The sequence below is a fragment of the Heliangelus exortis genome, chromosome W (genome assembly GCF_036169615.1).
Source record: "Heliangelus exortis chromosome W, bHelExo1.hap1, whole genome shotgun sequence".
Taxonomy (NCBI): Eukaryota; Metazoa; Chordata; class Aves; order Apodiformes; family Trochilidae; genus Heliangelus; species Heliangelus exortis.
In genome coordinates this window covers 3,522,025-3,549,995 of record NC_092453.1, presented here as the reverse complement: position 1 = coordinate 3,549,995, position 27,971 = coordinate 3,522,025, and the positions used below count along the sequence as shown (strand labels likewise).

At 42.1% G+C, this 27,971-nt stretch overlaps 1 protein-coding gene across 1 annotated transcript in view; it reads right to left on the bottom strand.

The window, feature by feature from the left end:
* Positions 1–27,971, bottom strand: part of LOC139789139 (zinc finger SWIM domain-containing protein 6-like) — a 109,695-nt gene that overhangs the window by 41,045 nt on the left and 40,679 nt on the right. Inside the window, exon 2 of the mRNA XM_071729667.1 lies at positions 856–1,212. Within this exon, the coding sequence (XP_071585768.1) occupies positions 856–1,212 (357 nt within the window). The remainder of the gene's footprint in view (positions 1–855; positions 1,213–27,971) is intronic.

Here is a 27,971-nt window from a genome sequence, read left to right as displayed (position 1 = left end):
TGCCAGCCTTTATCTGTGTGTTCCTGCCTCCAGTTCCCAACTGCTGCCGACTCCAGGAGTCCAGCCTGGACTTTCCCAGGGCTGCCCTGCAGCCTCGGTGGTGACGTGAGAGCTATTGGGGGAAAGGGGGGAGGAATGTGGTATCCATTTTCTTGTATATTTGTATATATTTAGTAATTTTTTCCTATTTATCATTACTGTTTCATTAAAGTTGTGTAGTTTAGTTTCCAACCCATAAGTCTCTCTCCCTTATTCTCTCTCCTTTCTTATCAGGGAGGAGAGAGAGATTAATAGAGAGCGTCTGTTACTCGGTTTAATTGCCGGGCCAGTGTTAAACCATGACAGTGCTGAACAAGCACCACCTGCTGCACAGTGTGCAGTTGTACCAGCAGTGAGTTGGCACTGTAGAAGTGTCCGGTAGCCAGCTGGCATTGGCCAGTTGGTGGTGGCCAGTTGTCCTAGACCCAAGTAGTGCACAACTGTTTGTAACACTAAACACTACCTAAGATGAGCTCTGTTCCCAAAATTCATCTTCTTGCAACACGGCCTGCCTGGGCCTGCTGGAGTCACCAGATCCTAAGAAGAGGGACTAGGCTACAGATGAGATGAACAACTCCCTGCTTTTGTTCTACTTTGTATCTAACAAACATGTCTTTTGTGTTTTCAAAAAAGTATTATTTTGAACCATCTTAAAACAAAAGTTCAGTAACAGAATCCTCTTTAGTAAACACCATAAAATCACATATCAATTCAGATTGGAAGGGACCTCAGGAGGTCATGCTCCTGAATGCCACAAAAAAAAGCTCAAAACCAAAGTGGGAATGGAACAAAAGGTAGAAAAAATATCAAACTTACCATGGACTTGATTGATTTCTGAGTTCTGAGAAAGAATTTCATCTGCTAATTTTTGAGCAGTTGGCAAAACTTCTGTGTGGTGCACTGTGATTAAATACTGTACAAACTTCTGTAGTTGGTCTCTGTTCATTTGAAAGAGTGTCTCTGAAATGGGAAGATGCAGTTTGACCTGATCTGGCTTGCGGATACGGTATAAAGAGAGTGCAACAACATGAGCACAGTAAAATATGTCCTTATTTCCACAGCTACAGGTCACTGAGGTAATCTTGCAACGATCAAAGCTGATAGCTACATTGCAAACAGTTTCTGGTTCTGATTGCATTGCAGGCTCTGTCACTGTGCCACTCAAGTGGAAACCTGTGAAGGGAAAGAAAAAAAAAAGAGAGCTTACATTATTAATTAAAATACTATATCTCAGTATTAATAAACTTTAATAAAGTAAAAATCATATATTTCTGAGAAATGATATATATATACTTGCTTTAATTACAAATATGATGAACTGTTTCTTTCATACATACTCTTTTCATCTCCAATAAAATTAAAAGGAGGTAAAAACCTAGTTTACAAGCTCCCTTTGCTATCCTATCACAACATTCATAAAAGTTTGATAGTAAGAAAAACATTTCTTTAGTAAATGATAGCTGCAGAAGCAGAGTTGCATCTGATTAAGATCGATGTGAAACTCCCAGTAGCTCTGCAAGATGGCAGAAATTTTCCAAACCCCACACCAGGTATCCTGCATCTACCAGCAAATTTACCCATTCTTTCAATTAGTAAAAAGGAAGTAGTACATTCTAGTGGCATGATCCCAGGTCCTAATTTCAACTCTGCCACCGATTCACTGACACCAGTTACTTAGCCTCTTTGCTTTAACCTCTCCCACCAATGAGCTGATGCTAAAGCTCACTGTCCTGGTTTGGGTTGGCTTCTGGCAAGGGAGAGGGGTTAACAGAGAGCATATGTCATTCATTTAATAGCCGGCCCAGACTTAAATTGTGACACCCACCTTCAAGTGAAGCAATCTGGTAGAATCATAGAATGGACAGGGTTGAAAGGGACCTTAAAGATCATTTAGTTCCAACACCCCTGCCATGGGCAGGGACACCTATCACTAGATCAGATTCCTCAAGACCCCATCCAATCTCGCCTTGAACGCTTCCAGGGAGGGGACATCCACAACTTCCCTGGGCAACCTGTTCTAGTGTCTTACCATTCTCATAGTAAAGTATTTCCTCTTCAAGTTTTAAACCATTGCCCCTTGTCCTCTTGCTACACACCTGTGCAAAAAGTCCTACCCCAGCTTTCTTGTAGGCCCCTTTCAGATAATGGAAAGCCACTATAAGGTCAACTTGGAGTCTCCTCTGTGCCAGGCTGAACAACCCCAACTTCCTCAGGCTATCAGCTGATAGAGCAGCTATGTTTGTGTAGCTCTTTAGAGATAGAAACTGCTGCAGTTACCAATACACAGGATATCAGATTGATAATCACAGAATCAGAGAAATGTCATGGTTGGAAAAAACCCTCTAAGATCACAGAGTCCACTCGTTAACCCAGAAAATAACACCATGGCCACTAGAGTATATCCTGAAGTACCATGTCTACACATTTTTTGAATACTTCCAGGGACAGTGACTCCACCACCTCTCTGGACAGCCCATTCCAGTGCTTGACTACTCTTTCAATAGAAAAATTCTTGCTAATATCTAGTCTAAACCTCCCCTGGCACAACTTCAGGCCATTTCCTCTTGGCAATTGTTATTTACTGGGGAGAAGAGGCCAACCCCCACCTCACTACAACCTCCTTTCAGGTAGTTGTAGAGAGCATAAGGTATCCCCTCAGCCTTCTCTTCTCTAAACTAAACAATCCCAGTACTCAATGAGATGCATGCACTGTTTCAAAAGTCTGCATTTACACTTGGCATGATAATGCACAAGGCAAAAGAGATGGGTTTTCTTATATGCTAAGAAAGTATGGTATACCATAAGAATGATGGTCACTTCAGCCACTACTCAACAAAACACTCTGTTAAACCAAGGTCTCAAACTCTGTTCTCTGAAGATCAGACCTAAACTCATCTTTGTTTTCAAACATGAAGACCCAGGTTTGGATCTTAATATTTTATCACTGCAGAATTTGTGTGTTTCTTTTGGATTTTATGTAAACATGACATTAATTTTTGGCTCAAGCATTAAGTCAGAGGTATAGATACAGAGCAATAAAAAAATTTTCATATGATGTCTCAGTATTAAACTTGAACAGACTGCATATAAAATCTGGAATGGATACTACAAGTAAGGTGCTATAGACTGACTATTTTTAATGGAAATATTATAAACCCACACTCCCTCAAAGTCCAAAACTGATTTAGTATTCCTGAAATATAAGAAATGTGTGCTATAGGAAGCAGTATAACATGAAAATAAAGTGGAAAAAAGAAATATTTACATAGCTCTAGTCCAAACCATCATATTTTCAATTGTTTTTAAAAAGCTCTTCAAACTACAGGAAACAAATAGGAAAATGTTTTTTTTTTCATTTGTTTATGCTGTACATTTTACAGCAGGTTGGGCATCCAGCATGACTGTTTGGATTACATTCAGCTTCAGTACTCTATCTCTGAGGAAGGTCATACTCACATACTAACCTCGATTTTGCAAGAGGATGTTTGCCAATTAAAGTAGAGTTGAAGCTGAAGAGGCAATAAGCTGTAGAGTGCACATAGAGGAAAGGGAGGAGGATGAAGAAGCACAGGCATGTGTGGCATTCTTGCTCTTGCCTCCACTCAACACTTATACAGAGAAGGGGAGAGGAATTGCCCCTTGAATAATGAGCTCCTCCTTCTGCCTTTCCCTCATGCTCCCATGAGTACCCTCTCAAGAAAAGAGGCTTTGTTAATGTGAGAGTCTGCTGATCTCACTCATTGGAAATTGCCTCAAAAAGGACAATTTTAAAGTGAATAGCCCCAGCTAGGGTGGAGGAAGATGCTAATGTACCTGGCCTGGCCAGAGCAGAGGGTGACCCCATAAAGAGATAAGAACTAATGACTGGGTGGAGACTACACCCCTTTTCTGAGGGCCAGCCTTCAATGCTGAGAGGACTGGGTCAGAAGCCCCCCCCCCCCCCCCCCCCCCCCGGCACAATTACCCTGGCCAGGGTGGAGGAAGCCACCTTGATTGTACTTATGCTAACGTACCTGGCTAAGGTGGCTGGAATGGAGTGGGGAGTGGTGCCTGGAAAGAGATAAGACCTGATGGCTGTTCGGGAGACACCTTGGTTGTTCTGGTGCTAATGAACCTGGCTTCTGCGGCAGCGGACTGACAGCTGAACAAAAGGAACTTGGGGGTATATATGGCTGTCCATGCTGTAGCTGCTTTGTCGCCTCTTGACCTACCACCATCTCGCATCGGACCCTGTCCAGGATTAGCATGCCATCTTGAAGAAACTCGCTGGACAGCTGGACCCCTGGTGGTGACTCTGACTCTCTCTCTCATTCTTTCTTCCCACTTTCTTACTCTTTCTCTCTCCCTCTTCTCTCTCTCTCTCTCTTTCTTATATCTTCTTTTCCCCTCTCCCTCTTTTGCCTGTCAACATATCCCCCATACTTTCATGGGGTTCTATCATTTTGCTTGTGTCAATTATCAAATTAAAGTCTGTGCTTGCACCTGACCCTTTGAAGATTAGACTTTGTTCTTGCAGATCCAAAACCAAAATAAATTTAATGTTACTTCAGACCGTAACAGTTAAAACTTAGCCAGCTCTGTTTCAGGTTAATTCCTAGTAAGTGAAGGCTGTATTGGTGGTCTCAATGAAAATGTATGGAATATTACTATTACTTTTAATATCATTTTCTTATGAAGCATACATAAAACTCTCATATATGAGCTGAGGAAAAGCCTGTAGCAGGACACTCTGCCTCAGTGGGCCTACCTCAGCTTCCCTTTATGATTTAGTTACTCTTTGTCTTTAAGATGCACACTCTGTGTCTCAGCTCCACTGCCCTTAGCTTCGAATTGAAGAGTTTCCACAGAAAGCAAAGGGCATAGCAAACTCTTAAATGGTAACAATCTTGGAAGTACTAACCAAATTGGTATCTGTGGTGCCAGCTGCTCCCCTGTGTTGAAAAACACGGAGCTCAGTTTGGCTCCAGATAGGCTGAACAAAGACCAAACAAGAACAGAGATAAACGTAAACATTTGCATGAGGGAAAATGCTTCCTTAGCTTTTCCTTTGTTTGCCTTTTGTTCTCCAATAGAAGATGTTGGAGGTATGGCTAAATTGTTAAATGACAGCATCCAATCACTTTATTCTATAAAAGGCTAGTCCCATCTCTTGATCAGAGAGAATCCTGTACACTTTCCCTAGAAGATGTGCTGGACCTTCTCCCTCCAGCAGGGATTCCTGCTTGAGTGATTGCTCCTTGATGAGGAGGAAAAGGGATACCCAGCCATAGCCACTGAAGGGTAAGAAGTATCAAATCTCTACATATGAATAAGTCTATAGGACCCTTACTGTAATCATTGTTCTAGAACTAATATTAAGCCTATCAACAAGTAATTTGCTAGCACTCAAACAATTAGCTTTGTCTAACAGTTATCCAGATATTTGATTATTTTTATATTTTATTGTTAAGATATCTTCTTGTTATCCGAATACCTTGTTCTGCTACCCTAATATCCTAACACTCATATAATCCAATTTATACCTTTTTAATCTAGCTTTTAAGATCTTTCATTATTTACAATAAATTCTGTTTTATACATATACATCTCATGTGCTATTGTGTCCTATTAAGGAAGATTGGTGCAGCGAGCAGGGTGATATAGGACCCTGCCAGAATCATGATGGCAGACAGTCTTGAAAAACAAGTAACAAGCTCAATAGGATATCTATGGAGGCATAATATTGGAAAAGCATCCAAGCTAAAATAGATAAAACCAGAGGATCGTTAAAAAATACAAAAGAAAAAGGTATTATAATCTGTAATGTGTTAGGACTGCGTTTAAAAGCCAGTCCTGAAGAGGAGGATGATTATACGGAGGAAGAATGGCATCCTCTTCCAACTCTGGCTTCTCCCCAAACAGCAAGTATTGCTACTGCTGTTCCCACTGCAAATGCTGCTATGGATACTCCTGGAAGTTCTATTGAGATTACTCTTCCTGTTGTTGTCTCCCCTTCTGCTGTGGTAAATACTGTTGTGGCTGCTACTCCTTATGTAATAAGCACAGTGCCTGTTGTGGCAAGCGCTACTGCTATGCCTGCTACAGGTGTTACTCTTACTGCTTCTCTGATGCTGGTTGCAGTTGCTACTGCTTCCCCCCCTGTAATAACTGAACCTCCAGTTCTTGAAGAGGGAGAGGATTTAGAGTTAAAAATGAGGCCCATAATTAAAACTGAGGTATCAGAAGAGCCGCAAGGTGGTCAGAGGAGAACTGCAATTAAAAGGGATCCTTGGGATCCTCTGCAGATGTCAAAATTAAAAGATAGCTATGGACAACAGCCAGGAGAAACAGTGACTCATTATTTATGGAGAGTGTGCCTCACTAGAGGAGATAGAGTAATACTAAATGGCAATGAAGCCAAAGGATTTTGGGGTCCTTACCTTCTATTGTCACCCTGAGTAACAAAGCATCTTCCTCAATCTACCCAAGTCTAAAGATGTACTCTGAGATACTGACCAAACCAAACAAAACCTAATCACAACAAGCAGACATATTAAATGCTGGGGGGAAGGGGAAGAAAATTTATGTGCAGATTTTATGGTGTTGTGGCTTAAGGAAAAAAAAAGTATGATATACATTTTAAATTAACTATAAGTAGCAATTAAAACTAAAGTCTTGGATCACTGGATTCTTTTCTCTCAGTAGTTTAGAATTCAAATTTCTAAAATGTTCTTGTGCACACAAAAAAAGTGAAAATAAACACCCCCCCTCTCATTCAAGCTGCATCCCTTTGTGACTCAGTTAATAATACAGCAATTTAGCCAAAACAATTTTTTGGTGAATAATTCTTTCTCAGTAAACTGAACTGCCTATTAAATAAAGCCAATAACATTACATTAAAAAAAATCACATTACCAGATCAAAAAATAGTAGGCTATTCTTATACATACAATAATTGTAATTTAACAAAATTTATTAAAAAAATCCAAGCCTACATTGCATATATCAAAAACATATCTTTTCTATCAAGAATTCTAATGATTAAAACTTTATATTCACAATTACAATTGAATTTTTTTATTTAAATGCAACCAGATATCAGCACTGGGTATTGTTTATCCTTTAAAGAAAATACAAAACTGTCAGAACTAGGTTACAGAAATATCCTAAAGCTTAAAAAACAGTGCCTTTGAATAGTTTTCTGCCATGTACCATTTGAGAGCCTCAAATAATACCTCATCTACTATGCACACATCATAAATTAGGAAATGTGTTAACAACTGTATTTGGAAAACAAAAATGTTCCTTAATATTGATCTACTGACCTTTTTGCAAATAGTTTACAAGAATCATCTTTATACTGTTTAAAAAACCCTCAAGAGCTGTTTAACATTCCCAGAAGAGACCAGCAGATGACATTACTTGTAGAGAAAAAAAATGGAAGGGTTTGTTCTGAGAGTTGGGGAGTCTTCAGTGAACAAGACCTATGTGGGTAACCTCCTCCTACATAATTTCAAGTTGGCAATCATAATCATACCCTCTATCTTTAACAGTCAGTTAAATTAACTTGCAGACCTGCCAGCTAAGATTTATTCAGACTACTACATTACTTGGCAAACACATAATGACTGTGTAAAGTGAAAAATACCTCTGCTTCATCTTGCTTACCAAACGAAGTAGTTTTCTAACTGTGCCCATTAGCTATTTTTTCATAACTTAGATCGTGGTTGGATTCCCCCCCCTGCAAGACAAGCAAAAGTCTAAACCATGTTTACCTCATTCAAATTTTGTCTTTTAAGAAGTAGTTTTCCTTTAAGATGTCAAAGTACTATCCTACATTCAATTCTTCTGAACATAGGAACATTCTAAAAACAGATCAACAACACACTTTGAAATTATTACGAAGTCAAAACTTTGCATGCCACCACTTAGCGTGAAACTAATGTTTAACCATCTATTTGTAAACCAGAGAAAACACTGATTTAAAATGGAAAATATTAAACCATAGTACCTTAAACACGTTGACATAAAGGTAATAAGGGGGGAAAGATTAATTAACACAAGCAGCACATAAGATGTTCACACACAGGGTATAAAATAGCATATGATTTATAACATTGTCATCTAGAATAAATTTGGTGTTATCACTATACCCAAACAGAGGGATAAGTTGCAAACAACCACACAGATTTCACGACTCACATTCATAAAGGTAATTGTCTGGGTTTGATATTTTGAGACTTCTGCATGTAAGAGAGTGGAAGTAGCAAGAAATAATTCTATGCGCACACTTGACAACTTGAAAGTTCACTACTGCTGGTGCATGTCTAAGAACATGCATGCTGTAATGGTGCCAGCACTAGTGTCTCGAACCACAAGATTTATTTGTCCCAACACTATGAATTCAACAGCTGCATTTAAAGAAAAAATTCTTCCAGGACCTCCTTCAGCAGTCCAAACCTTCCAGTCTAAGAACTGTTCAACTAATTACATTCATTAGACAAAGGCCTCCACTAACCCCTCAAAGCAAATGACATCATAGTTCTGTATCACATCTCTGCTGCTCAAATCAACTACTTAACATTGTGGTCCAAGCAGAGGTCATTGCTGACTATGGATGGGATACATCCATCCAAACTACTCTTCCCTGAAGAGAAGGAAAGGACATTCAATCAGCAAATAATGCAGCAAATTGCCTTCTCCTGCCCAACAGCCATATAAGATCTGTTTTAAGACAGATGCAGACTGCAGCAGCTTCTACTGTCTGAAGGTGGAGGTAGTGAACAAAACATGCTGCCCATGAACATGGCTTCAAGGGTCCCTCAAAGTTTCACTGCTATCCCTTGAGCTAAACAAAGTAGGAAAATCTTGGTGTAAATAAGAGATATATATAAAAAAAGAGCTCTACCTCTAACACAGTGATCCTCAAATTGTGATCTAGAATGCTATGAAAACAATGCTTACAGCTCACAAACGGAAGGAATTAGAGAAGGTAAGAGTGAAGCTGAACCTGGGAAGAAGGAAGTGGCGGAGAAAGGTGGGTTTAGATATGCTTTTATTTCTCATTATCCTACTCTGGTTTTGATTGGAAATAAATTAATTTCCCCAAGCTGAGTCTGTTTTGCCTATGACAGTAATTGCTGAGTGAACTCCCTGTCCTTATTTTGATCCACAAGCCTTTTGTTATATTTTTCTCTCCCCTGTCTGGTTGAGGAGGGGAGGAGATGATAAGAGCGGCTTGGTGGGAACTATTGTATGAAAGCAGATTCCCGTGGTTCACAATTTTTTCATACAGTTGGCTAGGCTAGATCCTAATTTGCTTCCGCCTGTTCCAATTATTAGTTGATGAAATCAAATCAATATGCAGAAGTCTTGGCTAGTGTAGGCAGCGGGTGCCGGGACTTGCCGGGTGGTGGGCCCGGACGGTGCTCGCCCCGCCTGTGCCCAGTTGGGGCTGGCCCAGGGGCGCATGCCCGGGTTCGGCAGGGGGTGGTTCCGGAAGAGGTTCCAGAGCCAGGCGGACCGAAGTTAGCTCTCTGATACTAATCCAAACCAACACTAGCTCGATTGACTCTGCTCGCGAACCGAGCTCGCGCCCACGGCGAGATTCGTCTCACGCAACAGGCTAGTGCACTCCATTTTCAAAACTGGCTGATCAGACTTGCCATGCTAGTACTCATCCATATTAGGCATGCACCACCTCTTTCCAGACATACAATGCAGAATGAATAGGTTTCATGTAAGAAAAACAGATTTTCAAAGGCACAGAAAACTGAGTTCAAGTCACTTGCATCTCCTTTTGTATTCATAAAATACAAATAACTGATACTTCAAACAAAAATTATGTATATTCCCAGGACCCAATTTCTGGGAGCTGCATGAAGAGAAAGCACTTGGAATAGGTACAGGGGTAGGTTTGTGTGGGTGGGGGAGCCTAATGTACATTCTTCTACTGACTAAGCTAATGCTAGCACATTCAGAACACACAGCTGCTCCTCAAACAATGAGGTAAGATTAATAAGCGATTTTCTTAAAGAAGTGATTTAGGAGCCCATCCCTTCCTCTAAAACCACACACTAATTGTCCTTGAATGAGCAAAGCATAACATTCTTCCTTGCCAGAGCCAAGAAATTCATAGGAATATTTACCTCTAAAATGCGGCAGACAGAACTTGAATAAGCTACAGTTATTATGACTATTAATCGAATTCCAGATAGTATTTTAGTATGTAACATGTTACCCAAGCCTCAATTAAAATACGTAGGGTTGAACAGTAAAATGCTATATAAGATTTTTCTTTTTTTTAAATTTGTGTCTCACATTCAGAAAATCAAAACTTTCCAGATAACACAGACTGAGATAGTGAAAAGTTTGGAAAGGCAGGGAAGAACAGGAAAAAATGGAACTGCACAATCAAGGAAGCAATATTTCCATGGTAAATTAAGAAAAACAGTCTAAGAAAGGAGGACAAATTATACAACTAAACACAATTTAATTTGTCATTTAGAATTATTAAGCAAGTTAATGGAATTCAACATAGTTTGGCCTCCAAGATCAGGTTTTAGAGTACCTAAGCTGTTAGACTGAGGACCTCAACAAGCAAAAAAAGCAATTCAATTAAAAGATAGCATTTCAAACTTTCACTGACAAGAAACACAACCATCCTTTGAAAGAGAAAATGTGGTGGGTTTGTACTTGTTCCCATTTATTTCACTTTTAAAGTGTGCTGCCAGAAAAAAAAAAAAACAAATGGACCGAAGACAAAAACCTAAAGGATCGCAAGTTACTCTAGCTGCCAGTGCTGTTTTCATGCAATAATGAAGTAACTCTCTCCCCTCCAGATCCCTGCATTCTGCCACTTATTTTTGGGCTTCAGCTTCTGATAACCTACCTATACTACAACTATTAGCATTTGTGATAAGTTGGTAGATGTTGTACTTGTGGAAGTATGCTTAATACTTCTTTATCATAGAACCATGAAATGATTTGGGTTGGAAAGAACTTTAAAGATCATCCAGTTCCAACCCCCCCTGTATGGACAGGGACAACTCCTGCTAGACGAGGTTGCTCAAAGCCCCATACAACCTGGCCTTGAACAGTTCAGGGAGGGGGCAGCCACAACTCCTCTGGGCAACCTGTGCCAGTGTCTCACCACCCTCACACTAAAGAATTTCTTCCAAATGTCTAACCTAAATCTACCCTCTTTCAGCTTAAAATCATTACCCCTTGTCTTATCACTACACACCCTTGGAAAAGGTCCCTCCCCAGCTTCCTTGGTCTCCCCAGAGCCTTCTCTTCTACAGGCTGAACAACCCCAACTCTCTCAGCCCATCCGTGTGGGGGAGGTGCTCCAGCTCTCTGATCATCTTCATGACCCTCCTCTGGACTTGTTCTAATACTTCCATGTCCTTCCTGTGTTGGGGGCTCCAGACCTGAAAAAAATACTCCAGGTGGGGTCTCACAAGAGCAGAATAGAGGAGCAGAATCACCTCCCTTGACCTGGCTGGTCACTCTTTTTTTGATGCAGCTCAGGATACAGTTAGCTTTCTGGAGTGCAAGTGCACATTGTCAGCTCATGTTGAACTTTTCATCAACAAGTACCCCCAAGTCCTTCTCCTCTGTGCTGTTCTCAATCCATTCTCCGCTTGACATGTATTTGTGTTTGGGATTGCCCTGACCCAGGTGCAGGACCTTGCACTTGGCCTTATTGACCTTCATGAGGATGGCACAGGCCCACCTCTCAAGCCTGTCAAGGTCCCTCTGGATGACTTCCCTTCCCTCTGGCATGTTGACCATACCACACAGCTCAGTGTTGTCAGCAAACTTGCTGAGGGTGCTCTCAATCCTACCATCCATGTCACTAACAAAGACGTTAAACAGCGCTGATTTTAATACAGACCCTTGAGTAATGCCACTCATCACTGGTCTCCACTTGGACATCAAGCTGTTGACCAATAATCTTTAAATGTGACCATCCAGACAATTCCTTATCAACTGAGCAGTCCACCTGTCAAGTTCATGTCCCTCCAATTTAGAGACAAGGATGTCGTGCAGGACAGTGTTGAATGTTTTGCACAGGTCCAGGTAGATGACATCAGTTGCTCTTCCCTGATCCACCAAAGTTATAGCCCCGTCATAAAAGGCCACCAAATTGGTCAGCTGTTATTTGCCCTTACTGAAGCCATGTTGGCTGTCACAAATCACCTACTTATTTTCCATGGGACTTAGCACAGTTTCCAGGAGGATCTGCTCCATCATCTTGCCAGGCACAGAGGTGAGACTGACTGACCTGTAGTTCGCCAGGACTTCTTTTTTTCTGTTTTTGAAAATGGGGATAATGGGGGTTGTTTCCCCTTTTCCAGTCAGTGGGAACTTCACCAGACTGCCATGACTTTTCAAATGATGGAAAGCTGCTTTGCAACTTCATCTGCCAGTTTCTTCAAAACACATGGGTGCATATCTTTTTAGGTCCCATGGACTTGTGCACCCTCAGGTTCCTTAATTGCTCTCAAAGCTGATCTATCCCTACCATGCATGGTTCTTCTTTCTCATAGTCCCTGCCTTTGCCTTTTTTGACATGGGCGGTATGGCCCGAGTACTTGCCAGTGAAGATTGAGGAAAAAAAGTCATTGAGTACCTCAACCTTCTCCATATCCTGGGTAACCCGGTCTCCCGTTTCATTCTGTATAGGGCCCACATTTTCCCTAGTCTTCCTTTTATCACTGACATACCAGTAAGAAGCTTTTCCATTTGTCCTTGATGTCCCTGGCCAGTCTGAATCCTATCAGAACTTTAGCTAACCTGAGCCCTGTCTGCTCGGACAATTTCTCTGTATCCCTCCGAGGCTCTACATGTCCTCCGTGTCCTCTCTAGGCTTCCTTTAGGAAGGTTAGGCTTGCTGATTAATGTGAAACCAAACCCACAAGACAAAGTTCATTGCTGACTAATTTTATGACTCAAGGTTGTTTGCTGATTTTACTTATCTCTAACTATATATTGTTCTTGTACTAAATCTCCTTTTTAATGCAGGTCTCATGCCTACAGGTCTACCTTTTGTGATAAGGAAAGGTTCTCTTTCTCTACTCTTTAAACTTTTATCATAACAGATAAAAATAACTGGGAGTAAAAAGAAAGAACATTCCAAGATCTCCGAAGAAAAAAACCAGGAGTTCACAGGAACTCCAAAACAGATCCAGGTAAAGATAGAACGGGTGCTTGCCCTTTGCCAGAAAAGTTGAACAAGAATAATTCCTCTATCACCACAGTTGTTGATATTATCAATAATGGTTAAAAATTGCTTGATCAGATTAATTTCAAATTCAATTCAGCAACATATTGGATTATTACATCATACCATTGTCACCTGCCTAATGTGTTATCACAGTGCACTTATACAGTAAGACAGAGACAAGAGAGACAAGATTACATATAAATTAGTTTTCAGTGTTGCCCAAAATACTCAAAACAAGAGATTTGCTAGTATTTGAAGTAATTCTCTGTATCACAATAAGAAAGGCAGAAACAGAACAGAATTCAGTTCTATAATCTAGCCTCTGTTGTGATGAGAAAAATCTTTAAACTGCAAACTGTGCCTGTAACTTTTACTACTGTCAAAATAAATTGAAATACTGCAGTCAGGGACCTTGCATAGAGGACTACTGATTTATTTTTTTTATATACTTTAAGTGGTTCAAAAGACATTTAAAGTATCTAGAAATAATGCCTTCAGTCTTGACCCCTGCAACAACAACCCAATCCCTTTCTGCAAATCCTCTTTTTTCTCACTTGGCAGAATAATTCAAAGGAAGCAGATGGGTACTATACCAGAGATGTCCATTTTTTTCAATCAAAATAACTCCTCCCAAAATCTATCCATACCCTTTTCAGTAAAATGGGAAGGAAAATAACTCTTTAACTAGCATCATACTTCCAGGAGGTTGACTACTCTATGATTTGGTTATTTGCTATCTGCTGAGAGTTTAAATAGATCATTCACTATACCAAGGTAGATTAGACTATGTAGCAAGGATTACTATTCCCTATATCTGTTTTTTCCCATTTACTTGGCCAAACAGGCAGCTTCCTCTTCAAGACTCACAAGCCCATGAGATGTGCAATTGCAATTCAGTTGCTAGCTGAATCTTCCCATCTGTGACATATATTAATTTGATCAATAAGCATTCTCGCATGCTCTGAAAGAGGACTGAAGGAAAATATTGCTCATCTTTTCACTGTCAATTCCTGTGTATGCTTTCACTTGGTTTTATTTCATATTTTGGATATGCAAAAAAAGTAAAATACAAGGCATCCACCACCTCAGAAGAGGCACTAAAACCTATCATTGTCTCATCCTTGTAATGTTGTTGCGGTTTAAGCCCAGCCCGCAACAAAGAATCACATGGTCACTCACTCTCTCCTCCCCCCACTGTGGGATGGGGAGGATAAAATTCAACTAAAAGTTCATGGGTTAAGACAAGGACAGGGAGGATGCACCACTTATGGTCATAGTAAAAACAGACTTGGTAAAAAATTCAATTTAAATTTGTCACCAATCAAAACAGAGCAGTAAAATAAGAAAAACAGATCTTAGAAACACCTTCCCCCACCCCTCCCCTTCTTTCTAGGCCCAAATTACTTTTCTCCCAATTTCTGTACCTCCACCTCCTGAGTGGTGCAGGGGAACGGGGGTTGCAATCAGTTCATCACGCATTGCTTTCTGCTTCTCCTTCCTCAGAGAAGGGCTGGCTCCTTATAGCCTTCTCCTGCTTCAGCATGGTGTCCCTCCCACGGGAGACGGTCCTTCACAAACTCCTCTGACATGAGACCTCCCCATAAGGTGCACTTCTTCAGGAATAGGCAGTTCGAGTACCAGCTTCCCACAGTCATAGCCTTCTTCAGGCACAGCTACCTGCTCAGGCATGGGGTCCTCCACAGGCTGCAGGTCTGTATCTGCTCTATATGCATACTAATAGGTATATTTAATGCCACTGCATAATATACAGAGTTATATGCTGTTAATTGCCTGTTTGTTCAGATATTATGTACTCCTAAGTAACATTATTCCCTTTGAAAAACACTATACTTTTTATTAGGCCTTCTCCTGCTGTTCTTTGTAACAGAACCCCAAATGAATGAATGGCTCGTAGACAATTCTAGACCAAAAAAAACCAGGACTCAGGGTGAAGTAAACAAACATAACAAGCTTCTGGCCCGCATTTACTAACATAATTTAGTTTATTTCCTGGATCACACTCCCCATTCTATAGTTTTATGTTGTTTTGATATGAAGGGAAATGGAAAGGAAATAATTGGAATTGGAATGGGAATGGGCTGCCCAGTGAAGTGGTCGACTCTCCGTCCCTGGAGATATTTAAAAAGAGACTGGATGTGGCACTTAGTGCCATAGTCTAGCAACCGCAGCGGTGGGTCAAGGGTTGGACTTGATGATCTCTGAGGTCCCTTCCAACCCAGCCAATTCTATGATTCTATGATTCTATGATTTAATATCTGGACAACTGTTGGGAAACCTATTCCAGGTTACTCTTGCCACTGGAAATTTGAATACTTGTATTAGAGCGGTGGCCTTTGCAACAATTTTTATTCTTTCTACTAGAGGACATTAAGTAATAATAACTTTCTAAAACATATAGTTATTAATAATTATTTTCACAATAGCAAATTACTTCAGAGGAAAGAAATCAAAGTTTCAAACTAGAGAAACAAGTTTTCTGGAATCATATGTTGGACCAATGTATGTAACATGTTTCATGTTTTTCAGGAAATATTTCAATGTGCTCCTATGCCAAACATAGTCTTAAGACAGTGTCACCAATCCTCCGTACACCTAACTCAGGGAAAACAGATTATGAATATGGTTATTCCAAGAAACAAAATGACTGGTCATTCAGTCTAGAAGGAAGTGAATACTAGCATGTATGGTTCCCAGCTCAGATTTTTACTTTAACTACATACTACCAAAGCAGCCCAAGTATAATTAATGAATCTACTTTGCATTACTAAAGTTACATCATCTACTACTACTTTAAACCTGCTTTGTAGGCATGTAATAATCTGCTCTGTTGCAGGGCAAGTGCAAAGGAGATTCCAATATACTTGGCTAAAACAAGCTTTACCTTAATTAGATGCTCAGGATTATGCAGGCAGACATTTACTCAAGAATTAGTTTTCAGATAATTTTGATATTAGGAAGATTTGGCGGCTATGACAATATAGAAGCACCTCCACAGGCTGCTTTAGGATGTTAGGAACAAAATTCCAACTGCTACATTTTCTTTGTTCCAAACTGCAAGTAGATCTAAACATGAAATAAAGCAACGGAGACATCCCTTGCTGGCCAGAGTCTCAATGTAGTCTTCTCTTATCTGCTTTGAGTACAGGTAGTCAAATAGCTTATTGTTTTGATATGAAAGGATGCCCAAGGCTTTCTGATCCCTCCTCTTTTTTATTTATGCAGTAGACAAGTCTCATTCCTGAGGACCAAGAAAATACAATGGACTGGGGCTTTCTGCTCATCCAACACACACACAAACAGGCTGCTCTGATGAGAATTTTGTAAAGCAGAGCTACACCATAGCCTATAAAAAGCGAACTAGGGAGCACTAACAACCACAGCAGGCAAACGGAACGTGGTGTGGCAGTTTCTCTAGGGAGGGCACTGAAGCTTGGCTGGGGAATGATGGTATTCACCCTGCAGAAAACCATGGCATCCCTCAGCTCTGCACACATTAGGACTGATGCAGATTCCCAGACTGAGCTCTCCTGGGAAAATGCTGCCACCCAGGTGTATGGCTGCAGGGTGTGCCCTACTCAAATACCATTATAGGATGGTAGCAATGAGCATGCCTGTGGGAGTTGTGCCCAGGTGGAGGAACTACTCCACCTAGAGATGGAGCTATGGGAGGAGGCATATAGGTTGAAGAGCATCAGGTAATGTGAAAGAGAGATAGACTACTGGAGCCACAACCTACCATCCCAGAAACAAACCCAACAGGATGACAGGGCTCATGATACAGAAAACTCCCTATCCTCTTATCATCCAACGTGGTGACTTAGAGTATAGGAGGAAATGGCAACAAGTTCCTGTACGGCTCAGCAAGAGGGTCTCCTCAGCAACTACCATAAATTCCCAGTTGCCCTTGCAAAATAAGTACAATGCTCTGCAAGGGGAATTGAATTTTGACAAAGATGATGATTTACATAGCTTGGAGGTTTCACCAAGGTTAAGTTGGACTACACCCCACATCAAAAAAACTCCAGTAAAGAAGACAGGCCACTGTCATAGGTGACTCACTTCTGAAGAGAACAGAAGGCCAAATACACAGACTAGACCCATTTCTTAGGAAGGTTTACTGCCTCCCAAGGGCCCAAGTTAAAGATGTTCAGAGAAAGCTTCCTTCCCTAGTAAAACCCTCAAATTACTATTACTATTGATCTTTCAAGTAGGCAGTGATGAATCAACAACAAGAATTCCAAGAGCAATGAAGAGAGAGTTCAGGGCCTTAGGATGACTGGTTAAAGGATCAGGAGCACAAGTAGTGTTCTCCTCTAGCCCTCCAGTTGCAGGTTTCAATGAGTCAGCAGATCAATACCTGGATCTGAGCCTGGTGTTACCATCAGGACTTTGGGTTCTTTGACCATGGGTTGATTTACATGACATCAGGCCTGCTGGAAACAGATGCAGTGCACCTGTCTCAAAGGAGGAAGAGGATCCTGGTGAGAGAGGTAGCAGGGCTCATTGAGAGAGCTTTAAACTAGATTTAAAGGGGGAAGGGCACAAAACCAGGCTTGCTAGAAATAAGCCAGTCACTAACGATGGTGACTATAGGGTTGAGTGTTTATGGGTAAGAATCAGGGGGGAGGCCAACAAAGCAGAGTCTGTTATAGGCTATGAAACAGAGAAAGACCCTGACAGGGTTAACTCCTGACGGGATTAATTCCTGTAACTTTCCACTAAAGCAGTGTGAACATCTTCTGTCTTGTAAGTAAAGATCTTGCTTTTAAAAACAAGACACTGCCAAGGCCAACTAAGCAGCAAAGGGATTAACTTCTGTAAAAGTGTAGGTCTTGTTCTCAAAACAAGGCACTGCCAAGGCTAACTAGGCACCAAAAGAATGCGAACACCTGCACAAAGACAAGATAAAAATGCCACAACCAGCAGATAAGGGAAAAATTATCGCAAGGGTCCAATTTTGCTCTGTAACAAGAGGATGAAGTCATCGAAAACAAGAGAGATAAAGAGTCCAAGTTTTGAGAAAGATTTCTTACTTCATTCAAAGACCCCCCCGACATCTCCCAGAAGAGGACTCCGCCCAGACTCCGCCTGTCATGAATATTATAATTATATGTTGCAAACTTATGAATATGTATGTACCTCCCCTGTAACTGTATAAATACCCTAACCCTTTCCCTTGGGGGGCGGAACTCTTTGTCCAGCACGAGCTGGGAGTTCCCCGGATCCAAAAATAAATACCTTTGCTGTTTAAAGGCTCAAAACTCTGTCTCTAAACAGTTTTGCTGGCCTTTTTGGACTTCAGCTACCCAACCAGGATGAAGAGACAGATAAAATATTCTATAGACATCTGAGAGAAATCTATCAATCACTTGCCCTTGTTCTCATCAGGGACCTAAACTTCCTAGATGTCTGCTGGAAACATAATACAACAGAGAGGGAGCAGTCCCGGAGGTTCTTAGAGTGTTTGGAGGGTAACTTTCTGACACAAATGGTGAGTGAGACAACTATGAAAGGTGTTCTGCTGAACCTGCTGTTTGTTAAAAGAGATGGACTTGTGGAGGATGTGACAGGTAGAGGCCATCTTGGGCAGAATAACCACGAAATGATTAAGTTCTCTCTTCTTGGAGAAGTAAGGAAGAGGGTCAGCAGAACTGCCACCTTGGACTTCCAGAGGGCAGACTTTGACCTGTTTCAGAGACTGGTTGAGTCCCTTGGGAGGCAATCCTGAAGGGCAAAGGAGCTCAGAAAGGCTGGGCATTTTTCAGAAACAAAGTCTTATAGCCTCTGGAGTAGGACATCCCCATGTGCCAAAAGACAAGCAGACAGGTAAGAAGACTGAACTGTCTGAATAGACAGATCTGGTTTCAACTCAGGGAGAAAAGGAGAGTTTATGGCCTCTGGAAAAAGGGGCAGGCCACTCAGGAGGACTACAAAGATATAATGAGGGTATGCAGGGAGAAAATTAGAACTTGAAATCAATCAGGCTGCAGCCTGTCAAAAACAACAAGAAATGTTTCTACAAATATATTAGCAACAAAACTAGGACTAAGGAGAACCTCTATCCTTTATTGGATGCAGGGGGAAACATAGTCATGAGGGATGAGGATAAGGCTGAGATATTTAATGCCTTCTTTGCCTCAGTCTTTGGTAGTAGGACCAGTTGTTTGCTGGGTCCCTAACACCCTGAGCTGGAAGACAGGGAGCAAAATTAAGCCCCAATACTCCAAGAGGAGATAGGTACTGACCTGCTGCACCACTTAGACTCCCACAAGTATATGGGGCCAGATGGGATACACACAAAGGTACTGGAGGGAGCTGGCAGATGTGCTCATCAAGCCAACTTCCATCATCTACCAGGAATCTTGGAAAACCGGAGAGGTCCTAGTAGATTGGAAGTGGCAAATGTGATGCCCATTTACAAAAAGGGCAAGAAGGAGGATATGGCCTAGGAGTCTGATCTTGGTGCCAGGGAAGGTTATGTAGCAGATCATTCGAGCTCTATCATGAGACCTCTAAAGAGGTCTGCTACTTACCAGGGAATTGCATAATGGATGTTACTGAAAGACTACCAAAACTTGTATATCCCACCAACTATTATACACTCCTGCTGTTTCACTTGAGTACCAGTGACACAGCCAGGCACAATTAGGAGACCATCAAGTGGGATTGCAGAGCCCTGAGAATGGCAGTGAAGGACTCAGAACAGGTAGTCTTTTCAACAATTTTCCCAGTCAAAGAGAAGGGGCTTCAAAGGGTGAATCTTATTGTGAAAATCAATAAATAGTTAAAGGAGTGGTGTCACAGACAGGGTTTAAACTACTTAGACCATGGGATTCACTTCAAGAAACCTGGTCTCCTATGGGCTTATCAGGTCCATCTCAGGGAAAGGGAAGAACATCTTTGGCCATAGGCTTGCCAATTTAGTAAACAGGGCTTTAAACTGGAGTTGCCAGGGAAGGGGACCCTCAATCCATCCCACTGCTAACACTTGGAGGGCAGTGCCAGTATCAGCTGCCCTGGGAAAGGATCACAGGCCAGCAGGAGAGCACCTTAAATGCGGGAGAATGTAATCCCAACCAGTAAGGCTGCTTCAATGGGGGCCCAAGATAAATGCCTGTATGCAATTACACATAGAATGGGAAACAAACAAGAGGAGTTACAAATGTGTGCATGCCTGCAGGGTTATGATCCTACAACTGGAGCATGTAAATGGTTGGGTATATGCCTGTCCCTTAAGAAGGACAGGCAGGGGAAAAGAGATGGTGTTGCCCTCTACATCAATGAACAGCTAGAGCACATGGAGCTCCTCCTAGGGATGGATGAGGAGCTGGCCAAGAGCTTATGAGTCAGGGTTAAAGGGGAGACAAGGGAAGGAGATTTCATAGTGGGGTCTGCTACAGACCAAGCAGATAAAGCCTAGGCAGATAGGAGTAGCTTCATGTTCACAGGCCCTGGTCCTCATGGGAGATTTCAAACACCCCAACATCTGCTGGAGGGACAACACAGCAAGGTACTAGCAATCCAGGAAGTTCCTGGAATACACTGACAACAGTTTCCTTCTCCAAGTGGTAGAGAAACCAACAAGAAAAGGTGCTATGCTGGAGCTTGTTCTCACCAACAAGGATGGGCTGGTGGACAACACAAAGCTTAAGGGCACCCTTGGCTGTAGTGATCACAAAATGGTGGAATTCAGGATCCTTAGGGCAAAAAGGAGGGTATGAAGCAAGCTCACTGGCTTGGACTTCAGGAGAGCAGACTTTGACCTCTTCAGGAGTAGGGTATCATGTGATAAAACCCTGGAGGGGAGAGGAGCCAAAAAAAGAGGGTAAATATTCAAGGATCACCTCCTCCTAGCCCAGGGGCAATGCATCATGACAAAGACCAGGTTGCTCAAAGCCCCATCCATCCTGGCCTTGAATACTTCCAGGGAGGGGGCAGCCATAACCTCCCTGGGCAACCTGTGCCAGTGTCTCAACACTCTCACAGGAAAGAATGTCTTCCTAATATCTAACCTAAATCTACCCTCTTCCAGTTTAAATCCATTACCTCTTGTACTATTGATACATGCACCTATAAGCAACTTGTAAGTCTCCCTTATTCTCTCTCCCTTCTTTATCAGGGAGGGGGATTAATAGAGAGCATCTGTCATTCATTTAACTGCCATCCTAGAGTTAAACCGTGACAGATTTATGGTGCCCAATGTGGCTTAAGCTAATTAGCTCAAGTCTGGGTTCAAATGTGGATTAATTTGCCTGAATGGTTTGAATTCCAACTTCAGTGGGAGGATACCCAGATGGCTTCGCTGAGCAGGAATCGGACCACCAGCCTATGGAGATGACTCTTGTCAGCTGTAACGGAGAGATATCCCTATAAAGAGGAAATAGACTGCCCACAGGTCAGAGCAGCAACGCTTCAAAAAGCTATCAGGAATCTGAAAGAACTGGCTGTTTGAGATGTGATCTATACCAATGATGAGATTGTAGAGCCTTATCAAATACCATGCACTAAGCCTATGCAGCAAAGGTGGGTGATGTGATTAAAAAAGCACGAGAATATGAAGATGCTGTCACTGCTCCTCATTGAGTCTGGGTCTCAGCTGTAAAGGAAACAGCTGAGAAACTGCATCTACCCCATTTTTCTCAAATAGGGGAAGGAGGCCACATGCCAGCCATTAAGAGGAAATGCCCTCCTATAAGACTGAATCGAAACAGAATACAGCAAGAGGCATCTTATGGTCAATCCTAAGTGAGTTTGTAGAGCAAAATGAAAAAATGGGATGAGCATAAATCTGTCATGGTTTAACACTGGGCTGGCAATTACATGAATGACAGATTCTCTATTAATCACCCATCACCCTCCCCCCCCCCGATAACAAAAGCAGAGAATAAGGGAGAGAGACTTACAGGTTGGAAACTAAACTACACAGCTTTAATGCAACAGTAATGATAAAAAAGGAAAAATTATTAAATATATATAAATATACAGAAAAATGATACTACATTCCTCCTCCCTTTCCCCCCAGTAATGCTTACATCACCACTGAGGCTGGAGGTCAGCCAGCCCTGGGAAAGTCCAGGCTGGGCTCCTGGAGTCAGCAGCAGCTGGGAGCTGGAGGCAGGAACACACAGATTCAGGCTGGCATCGATCAGGACCACAGGCAGACAAACAGATAGAATCCTCCCAGGATGCTGAAGCAAACAGGAAGAGGCAAAGAAGGGTGAAGAGGAAAGGCAAAGGGAGAAGGGGCTTGACCCTCATGATCCCTCAAGTTTATACCGAGTATGATGTGTATGGGATGGAATACTCTGATCAGTTTTGGTCATTTGTCTTGTCTGCTCCTCCCTAAAGGAGGGTTACAGGTGTGACCCCTTTACTCCCTTTCTCTCTCCAGAGCATAAGATGTTTCTCAGAACTGAGCAGTGGCCTTGGTTCTGCATACCATTCTCTTGCTGTAACTATAAACATGGAGCCTTATCAGTCCTAGAAGCAGACACTGACTGAGGAACATGCTATTAATTTCAGCAAGTACAGCTATTTACAAGAGAGTTAGGTCAAAGCAAAATTACATGACAGGACATTAGCTCTATCCTGGCCCAAACCGGGACATTGTGCCAATTCAGGTATACCTCTGAAGGGATTGTGGCCTAAGGATAAGTCCATCCTGGAGAAGGTATACCTTGAAGAATCTGTGTCTGTGCATGAGGTCATGTTGAAGCACCTCAAAGTGTGTGGCTGTGAATAAGCTCGCAATAGATGAGGTGCTCCCCTGGAAGGACTGCAGCCATGTGCAACGTCATGTTGGAGTAGGTGCACCTCAAAGTAACTGGCTGTGGATGTCTATGACACTGTAGGTATACCCCTGGAGAGACTGTGGCTTATGGGTAAGACTCCACTTGGAGCAGATACACCCCTAAGGGACTGAAGTCTATGGATAAGTCCAAGCCAGAGCAGGGGCAATATTAAATCCTGTGGTCTGGTCCAAAGGGGACAGGGGTGGAGATTGTAATGGATATACCTTTAAATTGCTGTAACCCATGATTTGAGTTGCATGTTATAGTAATTACTATAGCAGGAACCACTCAAATGATTCTCCAGTAATGGAGGAAAAGCCCTACAAGAAGCAGTGCAAGTGCAGCAGTGACCACACCTGACCTGAGCTGGCTTTGGTGCCCAGAAACTCCATGCAACACACCACCTCTCCTGTCCTGAGAGACCACCATGACAGATGGATCCCAAAGTCATGGACTAAACGAACTTGGAAGACATTTTGTGGATATTTTACAAGGGTGGTCCATAGACTAAGGGAACGATATCTGTAAAGGATGGGAAGAGGGGTGGGGGTTAATGAGAATGTAATGGATAGTATGGGACTGGAGCATGAAGGAAATGGTGTGGAGTAAGGGGGGGGGGAGGGAGAAGGGGCTGGTTTGGGCTGGGATAGAGTTAGCCCCATACCAGCTGCTATAGAGAAAATTGTTTTGTATTTGTGCTGAAATCAGTGTTGATAATATAGGGATGTTTTTGTTATTGCTGAGCAGTGCTTACATAGAGTCAAGGCCTTTTCTGCTCCTCATACCACTCCACTAGTGAGTAGACTAGGGGTACACAAGAAGTTGGGAGGGAACACAGCTGGGACAGCTGACCCCAACTGATCAAAGGGATATTCCATACCATATGTCATGCTCAGCATATAAAGCTCAAAGAAAAATGAAGGGGGCAAACATTCAGAGTGATGGTATTTGCCTTCCCAAGTAACTGTTATAGCTGATGGAGCCCTGCTTTCCTGGAGATGGCTGAACACTTGCCTGCCAATGGGAAGCAGTGAATGAATTCCTTGTTTTGCTTTGCTTGTGTGCACAGCTTTTGCTTTACCTGTTTAAACTGTCTGTATCTCAACCCACGAGTTTTCTCCCTTTTACTCTTCTGATTCTCTCCCCCATCCCATCAGGTGGTACCCTGTTTTTTTTTGTCATAGGCCAACCATGATATGCAGGCCACTACCAGGTTCAAGTCAGCTAGGAGGGGAAAAAGCCAGGGCAGCTGAATCAAGGTGTAGTCAAGCCAACTAAACAGGTGTACCCCCTACTATAAAAATCACACATTATAAAGGGGGAAGTTTACTGAGAAAAGGAGGTTCTTCCTCCTCCTCTCAAGGGTCACCTTCCCTGGAGGGTCTTGTTCATCATCCTGCTCCTGAGGATGGCTTTCCTGCTAATTGTGACTTCTATACATTGGGCTGAATATAACTTTGTGTACTTTATGTTTGCGTGAGTATTAATATTAGTTTTGCAGTTTCATTACATTTGTTTTCATTTTAACCCACAAGGTCTCCTCTCCTTTTCCTGATTCTCCTTCTCAGATGGGGAGGGTTCATTGGGTTACAGAGCAACTGCTATAGTTTAGCCCTTTGTATGGGCAAGGAGTAAGTGGCTAGCTGGTGCTTAGCTGCTAGCTGGGGTTAAACCACAACACAAGCATGCTTTGCACTTAGTTGCAATCATTAACAGAATACTGCTCATCTTGTTAGTCCTGGTTTTAATAAACTGTGGCTCTACTCATAAAACAATTATTTATATGTGTTGGGGGGTGCTTTTAAACTAGATAACCATAAGTATTTGGGATTAAGTTCTCTAAACATTATGTCTTCCGCTCTCCACCTATTAAAGAAATTGTGGCTTTTATCTGCTCTTCACAACATGCATAATCTAAACTAAAAATTACATTTCAATAAAAACCTTACAAGTTTACAAAATATTCTCCAACCAATTCTTCAAAAACAATCAAGTTGAAGTAAAAATATTGCAAACAGTTTGTTTGCAAAGTACAGTTTGAGTAAATAGAGTTTTTACTCAAAGTACAGTTTGAGTAAAAGTTCATACCTGGTCATTTGCTTTCTCCAGCTCTCTGAAATCTATTTGGCTGTGTTGTATTCATTTTGTCCAGTAGAGAGAGACAGGAAGATAACTGCAGATAATGTTCCCTGCAATATGCAGGTTTTGATGGTTAAAAGGACTCTAATATTAGGCAGTAATTCTCAAACAATAGCAGGGAAAGGAGGATCACCCAGGGAAAATAGATAGCACCCAGATGACATTCATTAGGAATTTGATCTCTGTGCCTATTACTTGATTATTAGCTTTTCAGAAGGATTCTTCTGTTTTGTTCCTGCATACTTACACTGGCATTATACTGAATTACTAATACTGCATCAGTACAGATGGACAAGACCAGATGATGTCCCGGTTTGAGCCAGGATAGAAACAATTTACTTTCAGTTAACTCTCTTGTTAATAGCTGTACTTGCTGAAATTAATAGCATGTTCCTCAGTCAGTGTCTGCTTCTAGGACTGATAAGGCTCCATGTTTATAGTTACAGCAAGAGAATGGTATGCAGAACCAAGGCCACTGCTCAGTTCTGAGAAACATCTTATGCTCTGGAGAGAGAAAGGGAGTAAAGGGGTCACACCTGTAACCCTCCTTTAGGGAGGAGCAGACAAGACAAATGACCAAAACTGATCAGAGTATTCCATCCCATACACATCATACTCGGTATAAACTTGAGGGATCATGAGGGTCAAGCCCCTTCTCCCTTTGCCTTTCCTCTTCACCCTTCTTTGCCTCTTCCTGTTTGCTTCAGCATCCTGGGAGGATTCTATCTGTTTGTCTGCCTGTGGTCCTGATCGATGCCAGCCTGAATCTGTGTGTTCCTGCCTCCAGCTCCCAGCTGCTGCTGACTCCAGGAGCCCAGCCTGGACTTTCCCAGGGCTGGCTGACCTCCAGCCTCAGTGGTGATGTAAGCATTACTGGGGGGAAAGGGAGGAGGAACGTGGTATCATTTTTCTGTATATTTGTATATATTTAATAATTTTTCCTTTTTTATTATTTAGGTGATAGCAGACTAAAATTGACCAAAGAGCATTCCATCCCATAGGTGTCATACTCGGCATAAATCTGAGGGATCATGCGGATCAAGTTCTTCTTAGTCCGTGGCTGGGATCCTAGGATTCCATCTGTTCGCCTGCCTTTGATCCTGATCAGTACATTCCTGAATCCTTGTGTTCCTGCATCCAGCTCCTGTCTGCTGCTGACTCCTGGAACCCAGTTTGGGACTTTTCCAGGGCCTTCCCTGCAACCTCAGTGGTGATGTGAGCATTACTGGTACATATTTAATAATTTTCCTTTTCACCACTACTGTTTCAGTAAAGCTGTGTATCTCACTTTGCTATCCCTAAGTCTCTCTCCCTTATTCTCTCTCCTTTCCCTTTCTGAGAAGGAAGGGAGGTTAATAGAGAGCATCTGTCATTCCTTTAATTGCCAGCTCAGTGTTAAACCGTGTGTCCTGGTTTGGGCCAGGATAAAGGTGATTTTCTGTCTTGTACTTTTGCTTTCAGCTAAGTCTCTTGTAAGTTGCTGCACTTGCTGAAATTAACAGCAAGTTTCTCAGACAGTGTTTGCTTCTAGGAGGGATAACAGTCGATGTTTATAGTTACTGCTAGAGACTGGTATGCATAACCAAGGACACTGCTCAACTCTGAGGAATATTTTGCCCTCCGGAAAGAGAAAAGGAGTAAAAAGGTCACACCTGAAACCCTCCTTTGGGGAGGAACAGACAAGATAGATGCCAGAATTTACCAAACAGAGTATTCCATCCCATACACGTCATACTCAGTATAAATTTGAGGCATCACAAGGGTCAAACCCCCTTCCTTTCTTCCCTTTTCCTGCTTCCCCTTCTTCGCCTGTCCTTCTTTGCTTCAGCATCCTGGAAGGATTCCGTCCATTCATCCGCCTGTGGTCCTGATCCGTGCCAGCCCTTATCTGTGTGTTCCTGCCTCCAGCTCCCAACTGCTGCCGACTCCAAGAGTCCAGCCTGGACTTTCCCAAGGCTGCCCTTCAGCCTTGGTGGCGACATGAGAGTTATTGGGGGAAAGGAGGGAGGAACGTGGTATCAATTTTCCTCTATATTTGTATATATTTAGTAATTTTTCCTATTTATTATTAATGTTTCATTAAAGTTGCGTAGTGTAGTTTAGTTTCCAACCCATAAGTCTCTCTCCCTTATTCTCTCTCCTTCCTTTATCAGGGAGGGGGATTAATAGAGAGCATCTGTCATTCAGTTTAATTGCCGGGCCAGTGTTAAACCGTGACACTATGACAATCATCAGCTGGTAGAGCACAAATGGAAAACAACACACCATTTGGGTACCAGCAACAAAGCACTGCTCCATACTTCTTTTTAAAATGACACAGGATTTCTTAGTAGATGTTACTGTCTATGTTTCCATTCTCAAGGGAAGGGCTTCTCTCTCCAAACTCCTTCTATGTTTCTTCATTATGAGTCTCCATGATGAGGGACTTGAAGGTACAAGAACAAGGAGCACTGTGCCTTAAAAAAAACATGCTCCAAAAAAGAAAGTGAAACAGCAAATATGAGGGACACTATCTACCACCACACCAATGAAAATCAAGTACATAAGACTTTCTGATATGTGACCTGATGGGATAGATTCTAGAGTCCTGAGGGAATTGGCTCATGTAGTTGCCAAGCCACTCTTCATGATATTTGAAAGCTCATGGCAATTAGGTGAAGCCCCTAGGGACTGGAAAAAGGGAAATATTGTACCTGTTTTTAAAAAAAAAGGTAAAAAGAAAGACCCTGGGAACGACTGCTCTGTCAGCCTCACCTGCCTGGGAAGATCAT